The 20958-nt window shown below is 38.9% G+C and overlaps 1 protein-coding gene across 2 annotated transcripts in view; it reads left to right on the plus strand.

Moving 5' to 3' along the window:
• The window catches only part of fam117bb (family with sequence similarity 117 member Bb), a 226590-nt gene that overhangs the window by 84658 nt on the left and 120974 nt on the right, over positions 1 to 20958 (plus strand). Inside the window, exons 3-4 of one of the 2 annotated variants that reach the window (XM_060828106.1) lie at positions 11545 to 11637; positions 20178 to 20291. The exons of the other annotated variant lie outside the window; for it this stretch is intronic. Coding sequence (XP_060684089.1) covers positions 11545 to 11637; positions 20178 to 20291 — 207 coding nt within the window. The remainder of the gene's footprint in view (positions 1 to 11544; positions 11638 to 20177; positions 20292 to 20958) is intronic. 2 annotated transcript variants of the gene reach the window in all.

The raw sequence follows: 20958 nt of genomic DNA on the forward strand, positions 1-20958 counted from the left end.
AGCTGGGTAATTGTCATAACGTTGTGCCTTTCATTTATCTTGCCCCTCAAATTTCCACCCTGTCTATTATTACTGCTGTATTTGCTTACACCAATATTTTGTCAGCATCCTTTTCTTCAGTTAACACTGATATCAAGTACTCAGTCTAACTTTGTGCCTCTGAACATAAATCACCTTCATGATCTAAAAGTATCCATTTATCCTCTCTGCCAACATTCTGCTGAAAATCATCTGAAGTGCATTAATATGATAAAACCTGGGATTGTATATTGTTAACAGGGAGTCAGCTCTCAGATAACATTCAAACAGATCATGGGCAAGTTATCTGGATTAGTGGTGCTGGAAGAGCACAGCAGTTCAGGCAGCATCCAAGGAGCAGCGAAATCGACGTTTCGGGCAAAAGCCCAAGTTATGTTGAGACAGGTATTGCATGTTTGGTTCAAACAAGGGTACCTTCCTCCATTAAAAAAAATTCCTTCCCTCCAATTTAAGTATTGTACACATTCTCAGGTATATTTCACTGTATAGACAGCCTAGTTTCTCAGTGTTACTTGGTCAGTTTATGAATAGAAATTTCATTAACCTTTAGCAGACGTCAGATTGACAGCTTTTCTCTGACTACACCAATCAAAGCAATAAAAGAGGAAACTAAACATAAACTATTGGAAATACTCTGTAAGCCAGGTAGCAATACAAGGGCACTTATCTAGTGTGCAAGTCCAAATTGAATGCTGCATCTTCCTCAGAGTTGTCTCGCAGTTCTCCTCCGAAGGTCTCAGACTTAATGCTGAAATTCATGACAGCTGAGGCAGCTATCAATGCAAAGATGTTCAAGTACAAAGTAACCAGCTTAGCATTTTTTAAAATCTTCCTTTCCACCTGAGAGATTATTTTGTGGTCCCTTGGCAAACCCCTACTGACCCCAATTTGTGGATTGCTGATTTCCAAGTTAGCTTATAGCATAAGTACCATATTTGATTTTACCTAACAAAAGATCTTGCTTTTTTTTGCTCCTTAGTAACTGGATAACAAGTAGAAGCATGAATGCTAGCAGTTTCTTCGTCCATGATGTTGGTCATTGCTCCCTTTTAGAAAGCAACTTGTTCCACAGTGGAATTTGGCCATAGCAATTGAACTTGAGGCAATTGTTCATTTAATAATTTCATATTTCACAACAATTTGTTTGTTCGTGACCGAAAGTGCTTTCAGACATTATTGCTGAACTCGCTCTAATTTTAAAATATGCCCCTTGTTTTCCATGTTAGAATGGAGACTATATTTTAACATACATTTAAAGAGGTTTGGACCTTTGTCTAAAGAGGTGTCATACCAGACTGAAAGCATGTACTCTTTCTCTCTCTGCAGATGCTGCTAGATCTTCTAAATTTCCTGAGCCTTGTTTTTATTTCAAATGTACCCCATTAGAAGTAAAATGCTTAGGAATGACTTGGGATTGAGGGAAAATTTAGTGAAGGTTTACAAGAATCGTGGCAGGTTTGGGTAAGGCGAATAAGGAAAAGCTTAGTTCATGGTACTAGGACTGGAGAACTGAGGTTTAAGATTTTAGTGAGTGATGTAGTAGGGTGCAAAGAAGAACATGTTTGCACAGTGCGTGATAATGGTGTGGAATACCTGCTGAGCAGGGTGTGAAAGCAGAGATGATAAGTGATTTCAAAAGGAAATTGTTTGGACACTAACTAAGCTAAACTAGCAGTGTGATGGGAATGTAGTGGAAAATGGGACAAACTGAAATGCTTTGCAGGAGTCAGCATAAACTCCATGGGTCAAATAACTTTGTGCCGAAGTAATTTCTTTTATCCAGCTCCTGTGTTAGCTGATTTTAGGCCTGGTGATTTGGCTTTTGCACTGAGAGCTGAGAATGGAAAAGTAAGCGCTGAGATTTCCCATTTCTGATTATAACTTTAACCCTTGCTACCAAGTGCTCATGTAGCAATCAAATGAGAATTGGAGTGGAAACTTCTTAGATTAAGATAAGTGCTTGGCATAACATTGTGAGCCAAACGGCCTATACTGTGCTGTATGATTCTTTGTTCTATTATCATTTGCTGCTAACATTGAATGGGTTCATGTGTGAAGAATTCACAAGTAGAAATGACAACTGTTATCCATGAGACTGTTTCTAACACTGATAGAAAAAATTGCCCACATCCTATTGCTGTTGTTGTCAACATTGGAACAAGTTGTCAGGTGAGAATGTGTTTTTTGGTTTCTTGAAAAATCTCAAAATCAAACAAACTCTTGCAGCCCGTAAATATATTTGATCCAACATCTTGTTTTGTGATCTGTTCCAATTGAAGTACCTTTGTTGGTCTCAGCCACAACAGGACTGTGTGGTGAGTCAGTGAATACTATTAAGTATCAGAAAATTCCTTTTAACCTTTGCTTCTGATAACGGGAAAAAGAAGAAATTACTCACCAACTGTTTTTTTACATACATAATTGGCAGAAAAAAATTGAGAACGTGTTATTTTAAGATATTTTGTCTTGATGAAATCAGATGTTGAACTTCATCCTTCCTGCACTGGTGGTGCAGTTGCTAGAGAATTCTCCTTGTGTGTGATATCAATTTTCAGCTTTGACAAAGGGTCAGTTAGACTCGAAATGTCAGCTCTTTTCTCTCCTTACAGATGCTGCCAGACCTGCTGAGATTTTCCAGCATTTTCTCTTTTGGTTTCATCCTTCCTGCACCCGCACTGTTGGCATCACTTGCTTTTTTTTTGAAACAGTACTCCCTCCTGGGTTTTTTTTTGGAAAAAGGCTCTGAAATTTTCTCATCCTTAATGTTATTTATAGAAGGAAGACTTTCTTGCTTTATTTTATTTCTCCTTGCTTCTGTTTTCCCCACTGGTCTATTTTTTTGTTTCTGTGTGATTATTTTTGCCACTAGTCAGATATGTTCTCAGCACAAACCTGTGGAGGTTGGATTACTTGAATTCTCTTCATTTCCTTGAAATTTGTGCATGTAATGCCTCTTGAAACTTGGTTATTCACTTCAGATTTCTACTAGATGTAATGTTGGATTTCATAAATAAACTGGTTCTAAGTTGACTGATTTTTGTGGAAATGAAGTGATGACTGTAAGCTCTGGTTTACATGAACAACTTGTGTAGTGCAGTGCCTTTATGGCTTGTCATGTATACCAAAATGTTAGAGAGTAATCAAATAAGTCTGGCATCGTGCCACAGAGTGATATGAGAATAGTTGACCATTGGCCTGGTCACAGGGAAAGCTACAAAGGAAGAATGGAGATAGAAAATTGAAAAAGCAGAGTAGAACCAACAAATCTTTCACCCCAAGTAATGGATAAATGTATCATTCTCAACTTGACAATCTGGAACAAATGCAGTGCCACAGTGATCAGTGCTGTGACCACAATTATTGTCAATCTGCATTTATGACTTGGATGAAGAGAGAGAATTATTGTAATTAAATTTGCTGTGATACTAAAATGGAAAGCAGGTCCTGAGCTGGATGTAGAGTCTGCAAAGGGATATAATAAGTAAGTGAGTGGACAAGATTTGCAGATGACGTATTTTATGGTTAAATGTGAGGTTTCCCCCTTTGGCAGGAAGAATAGAAAAGCAGTATGCTATTTGAATTGAGAGAAGCTGCAGAATGCTGTGGTACAAAAAAATCTAGGAATCTTTGTATGTGAATCACAAAAGGCAGGAACAGCCAATCGTTAGAAGGCAAATGGAATATTGGCCTTTATTACAAGGAAGTTGCAGCATTCACATAGGGAAGCCTTGCTACAACTATACATACATGGTGAGCTCACACTGAATAGTGTGCACAGTTTGGGTCTCCTTATTTAAGGAGGGATATATTTGCAGTGGAACAATCTAAAGAACGTTCTCTGAGCTGATACCTGAGATGTCTTGTGAGGAACTGTTGAGAAAGTCGGGCCTGGAGTTTTATAAGAATGGAAGGTGAGCTCATTGAAGCTTATAATATGCTGAGGAGGTTTGACAGTATGGTTGTGAAGAGGATACTTTGTTGGGAAATCAAGAATTAGGAGGCCACAATTTAAAAATAAGAATCTCACATTTAAGGTTGAGATGGAGAAACATTTCTTCTGAAAATCATTAGTCTTTGGAATTCTCTTCCTCAGAGGGCAGTAATTGAATACATTCAAAATCAAATTAGACAAAATTTTGAAGATTGATAGAGTTGTATATTAAGGGGACTGAATGGGAAACAAGTTATGGCAACAATCTGAGAGATGAATTGCAGAAAAGGCTTGAGGGACCAAATAGACTGATCCTGCTCCTACTTAGAATTTTGATGAAAAATGCTAATTTTTTTGCCTGCTATCCATTCCCTCAGGATGTCCGAAGCAATGGCAAATAGTATTATTTTGATGAAGTAGCTCCCCGAGGAGTCAAAAATGACAGTTTTGTCTATGCACCCTCCTAATGTTCTCGTAATCTGAATCATACTGAGTGACATCAATGCTTGACAGTCAACCTCAAGTGGAGATAGTGGGGTGCCCTTTCCTGAGCCCCCTTTCAATAAGCCACATGTCTTCTCACTTGAAGATCAGTCCCACTGGTGTTTTGTCACTTTGATTTTGTATGGTAACTGTATAGAAACAATAAGGTTAATACTGATGCTCAGAATTTAATTGTGTTGTCTGATCAACATTTTCATAGTCATACTATATAATAAAGTGCTGGGCACTTGTGGTAGTATCCCTATCTTTGAGCCAGGAGTCCTGGGTTCAACTCTCACTTGTTCCAAAGATGTGTAATAACATAAACAGAAATTGGTGGAAAAACTGAACAAGTCAGGCAGCATCTGAAAAAGATGAGAAGGCAGAGTTAATGTTTCTGGTCCAATGATCCTTCTTCAGGACATTTTTTTGAGTTTTTACAGCAATTCCTGTTTTTGTTTCTGATTTCCAGCATCTGCAATTCGTTGTTTTTTTTTGTGTGAACAAGTTGATTAGAAAATATATAATTATGTTGGGCTTTTGCGGTACAGTAGTAATATCCCGACCACAAAGCCAAGTGACCCTATGTTCAAATTCCACTTAGTCCAGAACTGTCAATCTGTCTGAACAGGCTCATTTAAAAGAAAATTTGATAATTCAGTATACCACCAGCTTGCAAATTTTTATTGTATTTTATGAAATGCTGTCAAATAACTGATTTTATTTTCATTTGAGAATTTGCATAACCTTCATTTATTTGATAAGTTTGCATAATCTTTAGTTAATCTTTACAGCTGGGTCTAATTGTAGCGCAGCTTATCTTGAATGATCCAGGAGTTCCATTTCAAAACATGAGTCGCACATTGGAAATAAATAGAGATGAGCTGAAAATGTGTTGCTGGAAAAGCACAGCAGGTCAGGCAGCATCCAAGGAGCAGGAGAATCAACGTTTCGGGCATGAATTCCTGAAGAAGAGCTCAAGCTCGAAAAGTCGATTCTCCTGCTCCTTTGATGCTGCCTGACCTGCTGCGCTTTTCCAGCAACACATTTTCAGCCCTGTTCTCCAGCATCTGCAGTCCTCACTTTCTCCAAGAAATAGAGATGACTCAAGGTAGTTAGAGCTTGCCCACCTTTAATGAAATTAGAAAATAAGCAATGTATTTGTTTTTGAAGAGACTTAAATTTACTACATTTATAAGTAATGCAGAATGTATAAGGAAGAGGCACTTAATATTTTATGGAAGTAGTGTTTGTCTCATCTACTATTGAGAGAGCTACATCAGAAGAGACTTGTTATTTAAATGTCCCTTATTTCAGCTAACATCTGAATCTAAATCTGGTTCACAGCTCACATTGATAAAGCAATCTTTAAACTTTTATTATAACTGAAATTTGCTAATTTGTTTGGATGCATGCTTCATATCTGTTCGTAACTGATCATGGCACGGGTGATTTTACATTTTAGTTTGCAATAGCAAGCAAATGGATTTGGAATTAAGAATTTGATCATTACAACATGTCTTAATGTACAATATGTGTTGGGCTATGAAATCATTGGGTTACAGTGGCTTTTATTTCCATCATGCTTGGCATCTACCCCACAAGGTGATCCTTGACCACGAGAGAATTTCAAAGGAAAGATTCCAGAATAAACCCAGTCTTTCTGGGCTAAATCCGCCTTTAAATTATCACCAAAACCTGAAAGATATGAAGAAAAACTGTATTTGAAGAATTTAAAGAAACAAGGTTTTGTTTGGAAGTCGCTCTGTTGAAACTTTGTCAACTTGTCAAGGTGAGTGAAATTGAATAGAAATTTAACTACACTGGATAGATTGCATATAATTGTGGTCTTAATGCAGATAAGTTATTTGTGCTACTTATTAGTTTGAAAAGCGTCTTGACTTGGTCTCGTGACCTCATGGAACAACAGGATTTTAATATGAAATCGCAAAAGATTGTTTTAATATGCTGAATAAATACCTTGTCGTATACCTTGTTTTTGTTGACTATCAGAAATTTAGGTTGCTTCTCTCCCTGATGATACAATCTGACTTGGTCAAAGCTGTTTGCCTATCTCTTTCTTGTCGTCCTCCGAAGCAGATTTTGTGCATACCGTGTCCAGCAGTTTGGGATAAAATAGCACTAACCATAAAATCCATATTGAATACTGTTAACATAGTGACCCTAGTTGATTCCCAGTTCAAACAAGGAGAATTTGCCAAAGTAGATTTTTATCTTGTTGGTGTATCATTTGAGGAGAGCCAGAATGCATGACTTTGTGGAAGGAATTAAAAAGCCAAAGAAATTACCAAGCTTTTTGTATTGCCATTTGTTTATAAAGATTATTGGTTAAAAATTAAATGCAGATTTAGAAGCTTATTGTATAATTGCCCCAGAGTATTATATAATTGCACAGCCTCAGATGTAGCTTCTCCAACAGTCACACCCAACACAGTTTGTTTATGATTTGGAGATGCCAGTGTTGGACTGGGGTGTACCAAGTTAAAAATCACTCAACACCAGGTTATAGTCCAACAGGTTTAATTGGAAGCATACTAGCTTTCGGAGCGACGCTCCTTCATCAGGTGGTTGTGGAGGACACAATTATAAGACACAGAATTTATAGCAAAAGTTTACAGTGGGATGTAACTGAAATTATACATTGAAAAATACCTTGATTGTTTGTTGAGTCTCTCATCTATTGGAATGACCATGTTAGTTTCACTTCTTTCATATGTAAATCACAAAATTTTTTAAAAAAGTTACATTCTCAGGTTAACCGAGACACACACACACACACAAAAAAACCCACATGCACACGTACACATATATGTTTGTGGGGTGAATTTATACTTGCAGAATTACATTGTACTTTGCTCAAAAACTGCATGAATCCATGTAAGACTCTGTTTACTCACATTTTAGATTAGAATCAGTCTAAACACTATGGCACAGACAGGGAGCACAAGGGGCTTACACCCTCAACATCTTATCTAACTTGATACTACTTGCTACAGTTAACCTGAGAATGTAACTTTTTAAAAAAGTTTTGTGATTTACATGTGAAAGGAGTAACATGGTCATTCCAATAGATGAGAGACTCAACAAACAATCAAGGTATTTTTAAATGTATAATTTAAGTTACATCACACTAAACTTTTGCTATAAATTCTGTGTCTTACAATTGTGTACTCCACAACTACCTGATGAAGGAACGGCGCTCCGAAAGCTAGTGCTTCCAATTAAACCTGTTGGACTATAACCTGGTATTGTGAGTTTTTAAATTTGTTCATTGTTCTAAGAAGCTTAAAGAACAGCAGCTTGTGTCAGCGTCTTCTATTTGGCACGGAACATTGAGTCTGGAAAGCTGTAAAATTCAACAATTCCAGGTCATAACCATTGCCCCCATTTCTTTGCCTGCAGACTGCTATTGTTTATGATTGTGCTTTTGCCGTTTCTACTAATTCAGGCTCACCTTTTGTTTACTTAGCTTCCCAATTTGCATCCTCCATTTCCTGACATAGCATCTCTGTCGTCATATACCTGTAAAAGCAGAATACTGTGGATGCTGGGAATTTGAAATCGAAACAAAGTACTAAAGAAACTCAGCCGGTCTGACAGCATTGGTGGAGAGAGAAAAACCATAAATGTTTCAAATCCAGTGTGACTCTTATTTGGAACAAGAAGAGAAGTCATATTGGACTCAATCTTAACTCTGTTTCTGTTTCCACAGATGCTGCCAGACCTGAGTTTAGAGTCATAGAGATGTACAGCATGGAAACAGACCGTTCGGTCCAACCTGTCCATGCCAGACCAGATATCCAACCCAATCTAGTCCCACCTGCCAGCACCCGGCCCATATCCCTCCAAACCTTTCCTATTCTTATACCCATCCAAATGCCTCTTAAATGTTGCAATTGTATCAGCCTCCACCACATCCTCTGGCAGCTCATTCCATACACGTACCACCCTCTGCGTGAAAAAGTTGCCCCTTAGGTCTCTTTTATATCATTCCCCTCTCACCCTAAATCTATGCCCTCTGGTTCTGGACTCCCAACTCCAGGGAAAAGACTTTGCCTATTTTTCCTATCCATTCCCCTCATAATTTTGTAAACCTCTATAAGGTCACCCCTCAGCCTCCGACCCTCCAGAGAAAACAGCCCCAGCCTGTTCAGCCTCTCCCTGTAGCTCAGATCCTCCAACCCTGGCAACATCCTTGTAAATTTTTTCTGAATCCTTTCAAGTTTCACAACATCTTTCTGATAGGAAGGAGACCAGAATTGCACACAATATTCCAACAGTAGCCTAACCAATGTCCTGTACAGCCGCAACATGACCTCCTAACTCCTGTACTCAATACTCTGACCAATAAAGGAAAGCATACCAAACGCCCCCTTCACTATCCTATCTACCTGCGATTCCATTTTGAAGGAGCTATGAACCTGCACTCCAAGGTCTCTTTGTTCAGCAACACTCCCTAGGACCTTAAGTGTATCATTAAGTGTATAAGTCCTGCTAAGATTTGCTTTCCCAAAATGCAGCACCTCTCATTCATCTGAATTAAACTCCATCTGCCATATCTCAGCCCTTTGGCTCATCTGATCAAGATCCTGAGTTTATTGAGCAATGACTTTTATTTTATCCATTTGGTCATTTAATCTCTTAATGCCCACTTTCCTGTTTGCCTTTCACTCTTTCACAGATCTTCCCTGCCTGTTCCTTTGCCTGCCTTTAAAAAAAGCAATTATATCTCAAGCTCATAAGCCTAATAAAAGGCCTTTGATATGAAATATTGGCTTTGTTTTCCTCGCGTGTTTTTGTTATAGCAGTATTGAAATATTTGAAGTTTGTCAATTAACACGCACCTTAATCCAATTTGCATCCACTTTCTCTCCCCTCTGTGATGTAGAGCATGCCAACTTGTTATACATTTTAAACTTCTTTGAAATAATCCTACATGTTTCTACTCATTATTATAAATGGAGATAGTTAAAATGTTGTGATAAGATATAATCTGGCTCTAGATATTTTTTGGCTCATGTATGCTCATTAAAAGTAATGCTGTGTGGTACAAAGTTGTACAATTTATTTTCTGGAAACTTTTACATTTCAGTGCGTAGATCCAGTTAAACTGGAAGCGTCTTAGTGAGTGAGGAAGCATCAAGTAAATAATGGAGGTAGTTAAGGAAATGTAGAATACGATCTTGCAGGGTCAGTGCTGACAGTGGTTGCTTCAGCAGTATGGCCTGTTAATACATGTCTATAATTTTGTTTGTTATTCTAGCAGTAGTTGAGAAATTTTGACATTGGAAGTTCTAAAAAGTATGAAAGTGCTTTAATTTCATGTTCCTAATCTGAGAAGGTCCAATTTTGAAAGTTATTTTTCAAATAGTTGAACATCAGAGTGTAGATGCAGGGGAAATAAAAGTATGCTTGTGTTGCTAAGATATGCTGCTGTCGCCACTGATGTTTTATGACTGACAAGAAGTGATTACGAACCTAGTTCTTGAGCAGAAGTCAGAAATACATTGAGCACATGATTCATGCGTTGTTTCTACTTAGATATGTATGATTTAGGAATAGGAGTGGCACCTTTTGCCTACTGAGCTATTCCCAAGATTGATGCTGATCTCACTGTTTTGTGGCACCTATTCCACCTATCCCCAGTCGTCTTTCATCTTGCTAATCAAAAATCTATCTACCTTTGCCTCAAAGATGTTCAAAGACTGCCTTGTGACCACCCTTTTGAGGAAGAATATTCCAAAGATTCTCCACACAGAAAATTCTCCTCATTTTTGAGCCTTAAATGGGCGATCCCTATTTTTAATATCCTTTCCACATCCACTCTGTCCTATCTACTCAACACATTTGCAACAGCATTTCCTAACAGATTGGCAGTGTTGAGTGGCTGCAATTAAAACAGTTTATTACAAAACTTGCTTAGAAGGAGATTTGATCATTGTGATGCACAAGACTTTGTAGCTGCTACTGTAATTCTGCAATGGATCTGTAAATGGAATATGTTCTTTTTATTTAATGATTCTTGTATGTAATTCCTGTTAAGATGATCATAGATGCATTTTATAGGAAGCTCATTAAGTATGTGAGGGACAGCAGGATAGAAGGACATATTGGGTGAGGTAAAGAAAGGTGAAAGCTCCTGTGGAGCATAAACAGTGGCACTACCCTGTCAGGCTGACTGACTTGCTCATGCTGTAAATTGCAAAGCAATGATAAGATTGCATGAAAGGCATGTTTCCTAATATTAAGTAAATTCAAATGACTGTGATTGAGACATTCTAAGAAGTCAGAAAGGATTGTGGTTCTACGTGCGATAACAGTGGTTATGATGGAAATATTCAGAAAATCAGGCAATGTTTGTGGAAATAAGATATAAATATTTCACCTCAATGGCCCTCCAAACCTAAAGAAAGATAGAAATGTAACGGGTTTTACTCAAGTGAATGCAGCAAAGAAAAACAGAAGTGGAAGAAATGGGGTAGAACAAAGGAAAGATTAATTGACAAAATATTTTATAGTTCATATGCCAATGGGAGTGATGGGTAATACAGAACTAAAGGTGGGCCTCTGGACACATTCAGGGTCTCGACTGAAGGAGGACCTCTCGGACTGCCTTTCAGGTGATTAGGGTGTGGGGGACTTGTGTCTTCTGTGAAGGTGAGCTCACTGGAAGCAAGAGTTCTTTATGTAGGTCTCAGAGGATTAATGTAGGAAGAGAAGAGGAAGAGAAGTTGTCAAGATGGGATGCAATAAGTTCAATGGGCTGGACAAGATCATCCCATTTGAATTTTGGGGAGGAGGTAGTTGGGGGTTGTTAGGAAGGGAATAGGTTCATGGTCCATGTTGGGGAGGTCAGAGAAGGTCTTAGAGCTTGCATTTGGTCTATGATAAGTAGAGGTCATGCGAATCAATTAGGCCGATTGTCAAATTTCCAGCCTCTCCAGTATATTGCTTTCGTATTATTTGTTATGCTTGCATTATCTTTGTTAACCAAGCAATGTTTCAAAAGCTTAAAATGCAGTCAGAATAATGAGGTTGTTTTAAAACCAGTATATTGTTTTTTCTGATAGACTCCAAGTGCCTGGGCAGAAGAGAGCTCTGAAAAGAAGAAGGGATCCCACAAACGCTCAGCATCCTGGGGAAGCAATGACCAGTTGAAAGAGGTCAGAAATCCATTATTCTTTGAGCATTCAAGGCAAAAGGAGTTTCTTAATGCATTTTGAAACTCAACCTTGAACTTTGTACTTTTAAAACTGCATTCAGCAACATCTGTCGGGGCTGTGCATTGAACTTGGTTGATACTGGTAACTTAGCTAATAGAGAGACAAATTGCAGATAAACTCAGCAAGGACAGGTAGCATCTGTGGAAAGAGTGGAGTCTTCAGCTTGATGTTCTGGAAAAGGATCACTGGATTCCAAGTGTTAACTCTGCTTTCTCTTCACAGATGCTGCTAGACTTGCTGAGTTTTTCTAGCAATTATTTGTTTGTTTCAGATCTTCACCTGTAGTTCTTTCATTTTATCCAACAAATCAATATCAGAATGCAGCAAATAGGAGCAAGAGTTGGACCCTCAAGTGAGCTTTGCCTTTAAGTAAGATCATGGACCTTCGCTTTCCCACCTGATCTCCACACTCATTGATTTAAATAAGCAGTAGACTAGCATAGGGATCAGAGACAATATGGGTTGTGTCACAAAACAGTTGCATACACTGTTATAAGAATCGAAGGAGGAATCAACCTAGAATATGACCATGACCAAATGCACACTTATGGACCAAAACATACCACGTCCCTAGTCACGCTGTTCCAGTATAGTTGCAATGTGGAAAATTGCCAAGATATGTCCTCTACACACTGTAGGACAAATCCAATCTGACCAATTTTATTACCCCATCAATCCAGTTTTGATAATCAGTAAAGTGCTGGAAGGTCTCATCAGTGCGATCAAGTAGCACTTGTTTAACATTGAACAGTTCAGTGATGCTTATTTTGGATGCCGCTCAGTTCCTAACCTTATGGAGAGGAAAGGTGGCTCAGTGGTTAGCACCAGGGACCTAGGTTCGATTCCAACTCTGTTTGCAGTTTGTACATTCTTCCTGTGTCTGCACGAGTTTTCTCTAGGTGTTCCAGTTTCCTCCCACAGTCCAAAGATGTGAAGCTTAGGTGGATTAGCCATGCTATGTTGCCCATACTATACAGGGATGTAGGCTAGTTAGATTAGCCATGGGCAATGCAGGTTGCAGGGATACGTTCGGGGGCAGATCTGGATAGGATGCTGTTTCGAGTATTGGTGTGGACTTGATGGGCTGAATGGCCTGCTTACATGCTGTAGGGATTCTGATTGTTGTTACAAAATGGTTCAAATCTGGACAAAAGAGCTGAATTCCAGAGATGAGGCAAGAGTGTCCTTGACATTGAAGTCACATTTGACAGTTGCTTTCAAGGAGCCCTAGCAAAACTCATGTCAATGAATCGGGAAAATTCACTGCTGGTTGGAGTCGTATCTGGTACATAGGAAGATGTTGATCTTGGAGGTTAGTCATCTAAGTTTCATGTCATCTCTGCAGGAGCTATCATTGTAGTGTTCTGGACCCAATCATCTTCAGCTGATTCATTAATGACCATTTCCCCTCCATATGAAGATCAGAAGTGGGGATATTCACTGATGATTACATTGTAGCACCGTTTATGACTCTTCAGATACTGAATTAGCCTATATCCAAATGTAGCAAGACCTGGACAATATCTAGGTGTGGGCTACTGGGTGGCAAGTATCATTCAGATCTCACAATACTAGGCACAGACTGTGTCTAGTAAAAGATAACATAACGATTACCCTTTAGTAATGCCTTGACATGACATTACTATCTCAGAATTCCTCACTGTCAACATCCTGGGGCTTACTGTTTGCCAGATACTCAACTGGACTATAAATACATATAATATATATAAATACAGTGACTGTAAGAGCAGGCTAGAGGCTAGGAATATTGCTGCAAGTAACTTATCCCTGATTCCCCAAAGACTGCCCATCTACAAGACAGAAGTCAAGAAAAACTATGATGGACTGTTCCCCACTTGCCTGGATGACTACAGCTCCGAGAACACTTATGCTTGACATCATACAAGGGAAAATAGCCTGCTTGGTTGTAAATGTGGTGCAGAACATCCATTTCCTCCACCACCAGTGCCAAGTAACGGCATTTTGTACCATCTATAAGCTACACTGCAGAAATTCACCCAAAATTCTTATGCAGCATCATCCCAACCCATGCCTTCCATCTAGAAGGATAAGCGCAGCAGATACATGGGAATGCCACCACTTTGTAGTTCGCCTTCAAGCCACTCACCATCCTGATTTGGAAATACATTGCTATTTTTCAATGATGTTGGGACAAAATCCTGGAATTTCCTCCCTAACATCATTGTGCATGGACTGCAGTAATTCGTAAAGGGAGCTTACCACTGCCTCAAGGGCAGTTAGGATCCGGCAATAAATGCTGCTCCAATGAATCATGTCCCACAAATGAAAAAAAAATGCACCATTAGGAACAGGAACCAGTCATTAGTCTAATCTTGAGAAGCATATATCGAAATAGTCCTCGAAAACAGATGCGAAGGTTACTTTGTCACTTATTCTTTGCTGGACTCAAGTGAGCCAAAACAAAGATTTCAGATAAACTGTTAGTTGAAGTAGTTGTGCTATGAAACAGTTTTGCAACAGATTATAAAGATTGCTCAGAGACTATCAAAAGACTTTGATGCCAAAATGTCCAGCTTCCAGCAGTTCATCAGACAGTTGCAAAGATATGAGTACTCAACCTGGCAGCCCGACTGTGGAGTGGAAAGGTTCACAAAACAGTTTAGTGAAAAAGATAGGACATGAAAGGAATAGATTCATGGTGATGTGAGCTTGTATTGCTGATGGAACAAAATTAAACCTGTGGTAACTTTCATACACCATGCCAAACACCAAATTCTTTCTATGAGCTTTTGTGCATGACAGTAATAAGTTATGTTGTGGATGTGCCAGTGTTGGACTGCTTGGATAAGGTCAAAAACCACCTGACACCAGTTATAGTCCAACAGTTTTATATGAAAATGTGAGCTTTTGGAGCTCTGATACCAGGCCTGAAAAAGGAGCAAAGCTCCAAAAGCTCGCATTTTCAAATTCATTTTCAAATTCACCTGTTGGTAGAACCTAATGTTGAGTAATTGGATAGTTGAGCGTGGAATGAACGAAGTTGTGGATGGGAAATATGTGCATTTAGTGCTTGATTGTCCACACAAAGAATGCAGTTTGATGGTGAGCAGATCTCAAAACTGACAAATCAAGAGGTGGCTATGAATAAACACCATGCACATTAGTTATTCTAGGAGAACTAATATTCAGAGTTCAACCTTAGCTGTCTGTCTCAAAAAGCCATTTACGAATTGTTTGTGCAAACTCGAATATATGTGGATCATTGGTGGAGAAATAACTTTCACAGAGGGCAAATATGCACATTGCCCTGCTTAATATTTTGTGTGGTTTCATATGCAAAAGTGTTATCAGATCATTCAAAATTGTGGATTAACAAATTCAGTTGATGAACAGAAAAGTAACTTGTTATGGAGGGATGATTTTCAAAGCAAAATCTGATCCAGAGCATAAATATTATGGTGCTTTACTTTTAGTAATTCAAAATGAGCTAAATGAGCTCTGTATTAATGCTGCAGATGGTGAATTTGACAGTCTTAAAATGCTTTTGAATGCAATTAGAAGTAACTTTCCATAATTTGTTCATTCTGTAAACTGTGCCACATTAATTTAGTATAGGTTACAGGCTTTCCGTCCAATTTCATGATGGTGACTATTCTAACCCACACTGGTGGTACTTGAAGATACAGTACTACACAAGTTGACCCTTTTTTTGAGACAGATTTTTCGGGCTTCAAAGATTGCCCTTGTGTGCCATGCTTTTCAGCCATAATTTCTCATTACTTAAAAAAAATTCCAGCCAAAGGGATGCATTCTACACTATCCACCACCACCTTTTCCACTTACTTAATCTACTTAATTTACTTGACAGCTTCATACCTTAATTCTCCACTAGCTTTGTAACTTTAGCTAACTTGAATACATTATGCTCAGTCCTTTCATCTAAGTTTTTAGCATCGATTGAAAATAATCAAAAGTTTCGGACTGATCCTGACAACTCGCTAACCTTATTCCTGTCCTTTATCCATTGTAATATATTATCCCCTATCCCAAGACCCCATAGTTTATGCAACAATCTGTTAGCTTTATCAAATGTGTTTGTAAATTCAAATGTACCACATCCAAAGGTTCTCTTTCATCTACTCTGCTAGTTAGCTTCTTAAAACTCTAAAGCATTAAATCTGGTTTGCTTTGTTTGCCAAATGTGATTTCACATTCCTAAAACTGTTCACTATGATGTATTAATTAACACAGCTTTTTTTTGTTTATTTTACTTGAGCTGGTTTGGTTTTGGTCAATAAAATGTAATTTGTGTCCTTTTCATTGTCCTTGTTCTCTGAAGTAATGTTGCCTGTGCCTTCACAAGCAACCATTTATTAATATTACACACTCTACTTGCCCTTTTTACAGAGAAACATCAAGTGGTTTACGGCACAGGAGGCCTTGTGGTTCACTGTATCCGATCAGCTGTATCCCTACATGATACTATATTGCAAGTGCATGAACAAATTTGTTTTTTCAAATATGAAGAGGGTTTTTACCTCCCCTTAGACTATCTAGCAGTGAATTCTACATCCCTGTTGCCATCTGTTAATAGAAATTGATACTCACACCTCTATAATTCTGCTAATTGCTTTACCTCTCTGTCCCCAAACACTGACCTGTTTGCAAACACATAACTTTGTCACTGCTGTATTTGGGCTTCTTCTGATTTTATATACCTCATTTAAACCTCCTCTCTTCTTTCTGTATTCCAAAGAAAAGAACTTCAGCTTATTCAGGCTTTACTCATAGCTAAACAAAAATCTCCAAACTTTACAACATTTCTAACTCTCTCATATGCCATCTGTGGTGCAATCACCTCCAACCTGTGATTTGATAACTAGAGCTGTGCAGAACACTCCAGGTGCCTTCAAAGTATATTATACCACTGAAGCATATGCATCTAGCTTTTATGTTCTCGGCCTCAACTATGAGACCACAAGACAGTGCAGCAGAATTAGGCAATTCAATCTATTGTGTCCACTCTTGCCATTTCGGTTAGATCGTTGCTGATCTGATCATGCCACAAAAAGCAATCACACTTTTCTGTCTTCAAATAGCCCTTGATTTCCTTCCTGTTTAAAGGCCTGCCTGTGTCAGCTTTGAATATACTTAATGTCTCACTTTGACAGTCCTCTGTGGTAAGCAATTCCACAGACTGACTACTGTCCTGCGAGACAAAATTCCTCCTTACTCTGATTATGTCCTTTGGTTCATGACTTTCCAGCAAGCACAAATAATCTCTGTGCATCTTATCCTTCAAGACACCTCAGAATCTTAAACTTTAGTAAGGTCTCCTCTCATTCTTCTAAACTCCAATGGGTACAAGCCCAACCTACTCAATCTTTCCTCACAAAATTTTGCCATACCCAGGATCACCCTTGTGAATCTTCTCTGGAGTACTTCCAATGTTAGTATATCTTTCCTTCGGTAAGGGGACCAAAATTGCTCTCAATATTCCAGGTGTGTTCTGACAAGATCTCACTACTTTCATACTCTCATTCTCTTTTGTAGTAAAGGCCAATCTTCCATTTGTCTTCCCTATTGCCATAATACCATGTGATGTCGGAGCAGAACTTGACCATTCAACTACTGAGTCTGATCAGTCATCCCATGAGATCATGGCTGGTCTTATCTTCAATTCCACTCTCCTGCTTATCTCAACTTTTGATTCTCTTACTGATTAGAAATCTATCTCGGTCTTGAATATGGTTAATGACCCAGCTTCAACTGCCCCCCACAGTGAAGAATTACACGGATTCCGTATCCTGTGAAAGAAGAAATACCTCCTCCCCTCTGTTGTAAATGTGTGACCCCCTTATTCTGAGGTTATGTTCTCTGGTCCTAGACACCCGCAGGGGAAACAGTCTTTCCTCATCTACCCTGTCAAGACCCCTGAAAATCTTGAAAGGTTCAATAAGGTTGCCTCTCATATCTTTTATGTTCCAACAAGTACACTGGCAACTATCCAACCATGTGGAAAACTGCTCAAGTATGCCCTGTACAGACAAAGCAGGAGAAATCCATCCTGGCCAATCATCTGCCCAACAGTCTATTATTGATAGTCAGTGAAGTGTTAGAAGTGCTATCAAGCAGCACCTCTTGAGGCTTCAAATACATTTAAACAGCTACATTTATTACAATAAAGAGGAGAAAACAAAGCTGTGTATTGGTAGGAGACCATTAGAACAGTCTCAATGCAAGCATCAAAACCAAGTTTAATCTGTTTCCAAACACTATCCATTTTAGAGACTTAATCACAGAGAAATATTGTTCTGATCTCTGCTGTTTAAACCTTGACTTAACTGATGCTTTGTCAATTTCTTGTCTTGAATTGTGGAGGCAGTTTTACACTTCTGAACCCACCAGCATGAACTTTTCTCAATGCTGGTGGCCTAATCTTTTTCAATTCTCACAACATGGAGAATTCTCTGCAAACTGACCTGTCTCAAACTCAGTAGAAAAGAAATCAATTTTAACAAAGTGACTAGTTCTCTTGATTGACTTGAACTCCTTAAGGAGAAATCATTCTACCTTATGAACTAAGCTATGAATCCTCTGTTCTGAAGTCAAAATTAAACAACCTGTCTTGATGTGTTAATTCTTCTTGTCATAAATCATTATCCATTTATCTACTAATACTATAGTCAGTTGCTGGCCTAGTAATATTATCACTAGACTGTTAATCCAGAGATCCAGGTAATGTTTTAGAGACTCTGTTCAAATCCTGCCACAACAGACGGTAGAATTTAACTTAAATTAATAGCTGGAATTAGAGTCTAATGATGATCATGAATCCATTTTTAGTTATCGGAGGGGACTGCTTTACTGCTGTCATTTATGGAAGGAAATTTTCATCCTTGTCTGGTCTACATGTGACTCTAGACTCATAACAATGTGCTGGACTTTCAGCTGCCCTCTGGGCAATTAGGAATGAGCAATAAATACTATCCTAGTAAGCAATGCCCTCATTCCATGAATGAATTAAAAGAAAATTCAGGCCCTCAATAATGACATTCTTTCTGTTTTAAATGACTTTCTGACCATCTTAAAAAAAGACCTTCACAGTACTAAACCCATGTCCATCTACCCTTCTGTTCCAAAATGCAACCCCAAGATCCAAATAGGAGAATAAGTAAGTTATTCAGCCCTTCAAGCCTGCTATCCTGTTCTGAGAGGTCATGACTGATCAGACTGTGGCCTTAACTTTCCTGTCCATTCCTTAAGTTATTTCAGGTTAGTGGCTCGAATTGAATTGAATTTATTGTCACATGTACCAAGACACAGTGGATTTACATACTAATCACACAAACCCTCCATCTCCATTCTAAGTGATTAAAATCCTAACAGCCATCTAGGTTTGTCTAATATATCTCATTAGTTGTATGATAGTTTGATCTTTTACTATAGATTCTGTCCTATGATCCTGTCCCACTAGCTGCCTGACGAAGGAGCAGCAGTCAAATTTCTACTTCCAAATAAATCTGTTAGACTATAAACTGGTGTCGTATAATTTTCAACTTTCACTACCCCAGTCCAACACCAGCACCTCCACGTCATGATTAAACTTGTCAGATTGGATGGGGGAAGCAAAATCAGTGTGAGGTGGCGATTTCTGTTTAGTGCCCCCTGCAAAAAGCTCGAGTGCCATGTGTGCAAGCTAAGGTCTGTTTGATTAGATTAGATTCCCTACAGTGTGTTAACAGGCCCTTCGGCCCAGCAAGTCCACACCGACCCTCTAAGACACATTTCCCTCTGACTAATGCACCTAACACTACGGGCAGTTTAGCATAGCCAGTTCACCTGGCCTGCATATCTTTGGACTGTGGGAGGAAACCAGAGCACCCAGAGGAAACCCACGCAGACACGGGAGAATGTGCAAACTCCACACAGACAGTCGCCCGAGGCTGGGATCGAACCTGGGACCCTGGTGCTGTGAGGCAGCAGTGCTAACCACTGAGCTACCGTGCTGCCCAATTGTGAAACCTCCATAGTCTATCAGTGTCACTAGGCTTGTATATGAAGAATTCAATCAGGTGCAGCAGGGGAAATACCAATGGACCGATCATGACACAGTGCTTTGGGCAAATTTGAGCAGATTTTATTCTAGAATCCTAAAATTTGAGACAAGTTATCAAATCTATTTTTCATTTGTTACCAGGCCTATAATTGATTACTTCCGATTTATTTAATCTCATAAAATAAGTGTTTAATTGCTTGTTTACCCCTAAAATTAATACAGCAAAACTCAGCATATTTCTCCATCATTCAACCCTGCTTGATTATTGTCTATAAACAGCATTTCCATGATCTCAGTACTGGGGCCAGCCAAGTACTTGAATACACTAATTTTTAATAAGGCAGAGCTCAGTGAATGTGTTTCAAAGAGTTTACTCCCCATTTTAAACCTTAAGCATTATAAAACTCTCATCTAATCTCATTAACACTTTCATTTCCAGATCGCCAAATTGCGTCAGCAACTTCAACGGAGCAAACAGAGCAGTCGATATCACAGAGAAAAAGAGAGACAATCTCCTTTCCATGGCAACCATGCAGCAATTATCCAATCACAGGTAAGATCTCTCGGACACCAGGTTATTTGTGATCCTCCGTAAATAGGTGTACTTTAGGTAAGGATAGAACAAAAATGAGGAAACTTAGGGAAAGCTTACTAAATATTTGTAAGAATCAATTATTGAATAAGAATCCAAAGAAAAGTCACATTGGACTCCATGTTTACTTCAACTCCCTCAGCACAGACGCTACCAGACCTACTGAGTTCTTTTGCTGTCATTGCCTGTTTTTAAATTCCTCATCATCCCTCCCCATCTCTCCCCCCTTCCCCTTTCTTTATTCCTCAACCTTCTCTCCTAATCTGGCTGTCAATATTTGCAACAAAATATTGTCAAACTGCTTCAAAACATTGTCAGGTATGAATTAAAATGAACCTGGCAATAGTTGGGTCACAGTAAACATAAAATTTTATTCTGGTGTAACATTGGCTAAAAGTGCAAAGATGGAAACAGTCAAATACTCCAACCTAAGCATACAAGACTTTGAAGCTCAAGGTGCATTAGAGACAACACAAACTGCAGATGCTGGAATCCAAGGGAGACAGGCTGGAAGAACACAGCAAGCCAGGTTGCATCAGGAGGTGAAGAAGTTAACGTTTCAGGTGTAACCCTTCTTCAGAACTGGGTGTGGGTGTAAGGGGAGCAGCAGGTAAAGGGGGTGGGGCAG

This window comes from Hemiscyllium ocellatum, chromosome 7, assembly GCF_020745735.1.
Source record: "Hemiscyllium ocellatum isolate sHemOce1 chromosome 7, sHemOce1.pat.X.cur, whole genome shotgun sequence".
NCBI lineage: Eukaryota > Metazoa > Chordata > Chondrichthyes > Orectolobiformes > Hemiscylliidae > Hemiscyllium > Hemiscyllium ocellatum.